General features: G+C 40.9%; 1 protein-coding gene across 1 annotated transcript; it reads left to right on the top strand.

The window, feature by feature from the left end:
• Positions 1-235: 235 nt before the first annotated feature.
• LOC122984167 (CD5 antigen-like) lies at positions 236-5,205 on the top strand. The gene is made up of 5 exons (XM_044354494.1): positions 236-391; positions 2,285-2,564; positions 3,220-3,549; positions 4,186-4,265; positions 4,386-5,205. Exons 1-5 carry the CDS (start codon positions 236-238, stop codon positions 4,503-4,505), a joined length of 966 nt encoding a protein of 321 aa, XP_044210429.1. The 3' UTR covers positions 4,506-5,205.
• The last annotated feature ends 1,286 nt before the right edge of the window (positions 5,206-6,491 follow it).

The following is a 6,491-nucleotide window of genomic DNA, read 5'->3' as shown; positions in this document are numbered from 1 at the left end:
AAAAGTAACGGAGAGTAATCATATAGTAGTGGGGTGCGCCCCCTGGGGGCGGGCGCCTGTGAAACCAGGGAACATGCTTTTTTTTTGCCGTACTAGAATCAAGTGTAATTGTCATTGTCACAGTGTGCGCAGGGATTATTAGCTCTATGGTGTGGGATTTTTTGCACGGAGCATGCGCACACACAGCACAGAGCAGGAGATATGAAGTGCAGTGAACAAACCCCCAAGAGACACCATGGAAAAATATCGAACAGGGATGAAAAGAAAGGCGGAGAGCGACGAAGATAATGAGACAAACAAAAGTCACCCTACAGCTAAGACGAGGAAATATGATGAAGCGTATGTAGCGCTCGGTTTCACTGTGACAACGGTGGGAGACGAGGAGAGACCGGTGTGTTTACTGTGTCTTAAAATGTTGGCAGCGGACAGCATGAAGACAAATAAATTAAGGCGTCACTTTAAGACATTACACCCCAATCACGCTGATAAGCAGCTTGAGTTTCATGAGAATCATCCCGCTTTGTGAATGCTACTTCAGAAAACCAGCGAGCACTGTTAGTTTGTCTTGTTTCTCTGCTGTTGCTGCACTGAAGACCGAGTACAGGTCCCAGCTACACATTGAACAGGAGCTGAGAGTTACAGTGTCATGTTCAAACCCCGCTTAGAAAAGCTGTGCACTGCAAAACGTGCTCATTGTAGCCATTAATCCTGACTTCCTCATTTTGATTAAAAAAAAATCAGCACAAATTGTTTTATTCATTTTTGTTTTGTAGGTTAAAGTGTTTTATATATTTTGCTCCTGAGTTAATGTTGCTGATCAATTTGAATTTATTATTATTTATTGATTTTATTTAATTTTATTTTTCAGTATCAAATGGCAGTCGGTCAAAAAATGTTTATAGTTTAAAGGATTTAAGGATTTAATTTTTTTAATTTCAGGAAAATTGATGCACTTTAAATCTTTTCTGTTACAGACTAAAAAACAATGTTAATAAAATTATTCTTTGTTGTAAGTTGATCTATACTTTCTTTTTTTGTTTTCTTTAATGTTAATAAGGATACAATGTTATGCAGAGGTGTACTTATAACAATTTTATATACAAATGATACTTTGTGGGGGGGGGGGGGGCGTAACAGAAAATAATTGAGAAGCACTGCGTTACTGTCATGCAAAATAACAGTTCTGCCAGTCGGGCTCCAGAAGTGGACACCCTGAGATGTTTTATATTTGTTATAGTAAATAATATATAAATGCGAGGTTGACTCATGTTTCAGAACAGCGCTCCACAGAGGCTCCCAAACGCTGTTGATTTCCAAATGACTGGATATCAGATATTATTTTTGGCACTAAAACATTATTTTTGGCCTGGCAGGGGTTCTCGTACAATTATAGAGGAAATGCTGCTTATATTTCAGACTGTTTGAGCATGTAATCATGGTGCATCATATAAGGCTATTGATGATCAAACGTGGACATAACTTTGGTTGTTGAACATTTGTTTGAACAATCATTTTCTACATTATGCCATGTTAAATAAACACAATTTAAGGTATTCAGAGAAGGAAAGACTCCCGCTATTCCTGCAAGAAAGCAGTCATGTTGTTACTGCAGTCAAACAGAATCTCCAGATCAGACAAGCTTACTGGGGGTTTAGTCCAATCAGATTGCGGCTCATTTGTAAACAGCCTCTCTGAGCCAATCCAGGACTCTGCTATTTCACCTACCCCCAGGTTGGTCCCGCCTACATTAGTTAGATTGTATTTGAGAGCTTTTTGATGAGCATTGAAGCCAACATGTCCGTGTGTCTCTCAGAGTGTGTGAAAATCGTTTGCACATGAAAAACAAGATCAGTATTAAATTTTAGATCCTCTCTCTCTCCAGACTCTGTCAGGCTGGTGAATGGGACTAGTTCGTGTTCAGGCAGACTGGAGGTGAAGTCTGAGCAGTCGTGGTCCTCAGTGTGTGAAGCTGACTTTGACCAGCAGGATGCAGAGGTGGTCTGTAGGGAGCTCAGCTGTGGGGCTCCTTCAGTCCTCCAGGGGGCGCTCTATGGAGAAGTGGAGGCTCCGATGTGGACCAAAGAGTTCCAGTGTGGAGGCCATGAGTCTGCTCTCCTGGACTGTGGAAGATCAGACTCAGCTAGAAGCACCTGCTCACCTGGCAAAGCTGTTGGACTCACCTGCTCAGGTAGAAGAGGAGCTGCAGCTTTGATTTGGCTTCATTTCTGTTCTAATGAAACTCACTTTATTCTTTTACTGATGACTCTCTTGTTTCTGTTCAGAGCCTGTCAGGTTGGTGGGAGGAGCCAGTCGCTGTGCAGGTACACTGGAGGTGAAACTGGGAGAGTGGAGACCAGTGTATGACTTTTACTGGAGCCCGAAGAAAGCAGCTGTGGCTTGTACAGAGTTAGACTGTGGCTCTGCTGTTTCATCAGGAAACAGAGATGAGCCCTCAGACAGATCTGTATGGAGGATCAATCGTGACTGTGTTGTGTCTGGATCTACACTGAGGGACTGTGTATCATCAGATTCCTCTTCCTCCATCATGAAACTCATCTGCTCAGGTAAGTCCATCAGTGACATCATCTATGACAGTAATATTTTCCTTCCTCTGTCACAGTGATAGTCGCTGGTTTCCATTGGACTGAACTGTAAACTTATCCAGGACGACGGCATCCTAAAGGGTAGAGAAGTTAGCTTGTTCCTGGAGGCTCATTGCTTCAAACTGAGACAATCTGCAGCTTTAAGCAACCTGCTGTGGTTCACTCACACACCCTGCAGTTCTCCTGAGCAGCTCAGTCACATCCACCTTACAAGCAACAACTACATTACAAATTAATATAGTTGTTGCTTGCTGCCTGAACAAATAAGCAACTGTTTGCTAACAAGTTCAATATATCAACTTAAAGCTGATGATATGTCAGTGTCGTGTTCACTACTTGTTCCTGTTGGAAACTATTGTGCCTGCAGTGTTGTATGAATGTCTTATTAACATGTTGATCAGCTGTTTTCTGTCTGATCTGAAGGCAGCTGAGGATGTTAATCTGTTTCCTCCTCTGCTCTCTGACTCCTCTGTATTACACATGAATGTAGGAGTTCTCTGTGTTGTGTGATCACCTCACTGATCAACGTTCATTTATTTGAACAAACAAATGAGAAGAAAACAACATTCAGCTTCTCACAGAGGAAGAAGGATTCATCATCTCTCTGTGTTTACAGACCTGCTGCTTCAGCCAATCATCTCTGTGTCTTCTACCATGGACGGGGTTTCCGAGGCCCAGCAGCAGGGGTTTCTGGTGCGTCGGGGCTCCAACTTCACCATCAGCTGCTCCGTCCAGCCTCAGTACCCAGGAGGCTCCTTCCAGCTCACCTTCACCTCCTCCAACACAGCACACAACTACACCCAGCCAGCTGTCAATCACTCTGCTGACTTCCTGTTTCCTGCTGCAGACCCCGCCCACCAAGGAAGCTACAGCTGTGTTTATGGCGTCTATGTTTTTGCTCATAACTTCTCCTCTGAGAGTCGTCTGCTGTCTCTCACTGTCACAGGTAAGCTGAGGCAGAGTGTGAAGCTCAGTGGAACTGAGACGTCACACTGACTTTGTTTCCATGTTTGTAAAAATGATAAAAAGTCATCAGGCAGCAGGACCGACCCAGCGACCTACAGAGAGCTGAGGCAGAATCTGATGAAGGAACTGTGAACTGTTTCCTTCCCGGCTTCTTTAATGTTATTGAACCATAACAACTGTGTTGTAGTGAAAAGTAAAAGACAGCAAACGAGTCAGTGAAGCCAGATAAGCACTATAATGATAATAAACAGGACTTTACATGATGAGCTGAATGTCATCAGGAGAACTCAGAGCTTCACCAGGATCACATTTGATTTAACTGCATGTAAAGATGTTGATTGTTAACAATCAGTTGAATCATTTCAACCAGACAGGAGCTTTAAGGAGACAATCAGCAGACTTTCATTCATTCTTTCAAACCAGCTGTAAACACATGAGTTGTTTTTGTCCAACATCATCAGCATACAGAGGAGATCAGATGAACTTATAATCAACAAGCTGCTTCACACTTCAGTGATTTTAGGAGATTTAACGTCACTAAAGTTTCTGTTTGATGGGAGCTGTTGTTCTCATGATGTCATGTGATCTAATGTGATGACTGAATGTGTCTCGTCAGATCCAACAGTTCATATCAGACTGGTCGTCCTGCCGGTGACTCTGCTGTTGGTCGTCGCTGTCGTCGTTTTCATCCTGAAGGTACTGAACACATGTTTGTTGTTTAGAGGACTGGTTGAAATGAAGCGCTCAGCCTGTTTATATTGAACTGAAGAGAGGAGTGATGCAGTAACTTAGATCTGTGTTGTCATGTCTCTCCAGGCCAGCAGGGGGCAGAAGTCAGGCCCACAGGAGAACATTGAGCTGGATTATTATAACCTCGGTGTTTCCAGAGCTGAAGGAGAGCCGGCTGAAGAGGAAGGAGCCCAGGGAGCAGAGTAGGACCTCCAAGGAGCCACAAACCACCGAAGAAGAAAATCATCTTTGGGTTCATCTCTCCTCTCAGTCTCAGCCAGGTTTTTGCAGACCAGTACAGCGAGGAATGACGTCCATACTGGTCGATTCCACAGCTTCTGATTTACATCCAGCACCAACGCTCAGTGCCACAACAGGAAGTAGTGAGACCTTTATTAAGACCAGTAGAAGAAGAGCAGAGAGGAGATCTGATTGGACCATTTGTAACATGATTATCTGTATATAGTTATATTTTATCATCATTAACTTCTCTCATGTGAACAGCTGTAACTGTTTTTTACTTAAATATTTTTATGAATCCAGAGTTTTATGGTCTCATCTGGATAAATGTTGAGTCAACAAATCATTTAAAAATCCATCCAGTTGTTTGATGGTTTATATCTTTTTTCTTCACTGCCTTTTATATACTATATACTACTTATTCAGCTGAAATGTGTTATTGTTTTTTTCAGAATATTTGCTTTTTGAGTTAAAGAAACAGAATAAAAGAAAAAGTTATTGAGTGAAATCAAATGTTTTATCTTTGTTTTGCTGTTTTTCAAGAAAAAAATTCTTTTGTTTGACAGAATTTAAAGCACATGTGTTTCTGCTGAATGTTCACTCAGCCTGCATTTATTGGATGTGACAGTTTCATGCAAATAAATCAGTTTCTAATGTATCAATAACACTTTTATACTTTGCTGGTTTCATTTTGAAGGTTAGACCCACAAAAGGAATTAAGATTTTCATGATATTCAGTTCATCAAAGCTAAAAAAGTCTTGTTCAGCGTTTGGTTGCACTAAAAGATCCTCTAAGGAGTCAAATGTTCATTTTTTCAAGTAAGAATATTTTGTTTTAATGGTTTTAAGTCTGTTTATCACTAGCAAAAATTAGCATTAGCATTAGCATTATAACAGTTAACCATAGACTGTAAATGCACTGTGCTAACCGAGCTAGCAGCTAGAGTTAGGGTCAGCTCCACCCTCTCGTCCAAATATGGTCACTGTCACTACACGATCTGAGTCAACCTGCACGAGCAGGTCCACCATCTTGGAAAGCTACATACAGCAACACCACTTGGACAAAACACATGTCAGAATCTAAGTTTCAAGCGTGGATGTGAGTCGTGCATGAACAGCTAATTTAGGCACAGATTTAGTTAATGTTTTGTAGTCTATGATGAAGAGAGAGACCGATAAGAGATAAAAATGAGGAAATTTCAGTTTTTCCATCAACTCCGAGCTTATTTGGAAGCTGGAAAGTTTCACCCCAGTTGGGGAAAAGCTGAAAAATAGAACATTACTTGGTCGGTGAGTAATTTCATCTTAAAAGGTATCGTGGCCATGAATTTCACATCACATCATGCTTGTGCACAACATGACACATGCACATCAAACGTGACCCGACTGAGTTGTTTTTTTCTATATCTTTGCAATTAATTAATTTCATCATTCAGTATTCCAGGTATTCCTCAATTCATCATCACAGATCTTTATTTTCATTTTTACTTTCTTAGTTTTTGAATAAAAATCATTTTGGTATCACTACCCTTCTAAAGCACAACATGGGTCCAAAATGACCTGTATATATTCCCTGTTATTTCATGCATGGCTGAGTGTTTCTAGATTATATCTTTGAAATAAATGTATTTTATCATATAACATTCCAGGTTTTCATTTTGATTACCACAAACCATCTTGTTGCATTTAAGAACTTTTTTTTGACATTTCTTTCACACACCAGAACCCAGGTGAAGAAGCCAGACTAAAGTGATGACACCAATGAGGACAGGAGCAGCTCCAGTGAAGGACCAGAGCATCATCAGTGACAACAGCAGCTCTTGAGAGACTCTGAAGATGCAGCAGACACAAGACACTGAGGTAAAGTTAACCAATATGATTTCAAATTAATCTTTTAATCAATAATATTGACTGTTGTATCTATTATGAGTGTGTGGATATGTATACAAGACA

This window comes from Thunnus albacares, chromosome 6, assembly GCF_914725855.1.
Source record: "Thunnus albacares chromosome 6, fThuAlb1.1, whole genome shotgun sequence".
In the NCBI taxonomy this organism is placed as follows: domain Eukaryota; kingdom Metazoa; phylum Chordata; class Actinopteri; order Scombriformes; family Scombridae; genus Thunnus; species Thunnus albacares.
The sequence above is the reverse complement of the archived record's forward strand: the minus strand, read 5'-3'. Positions and strand labels throughout refer to the sequence as shown.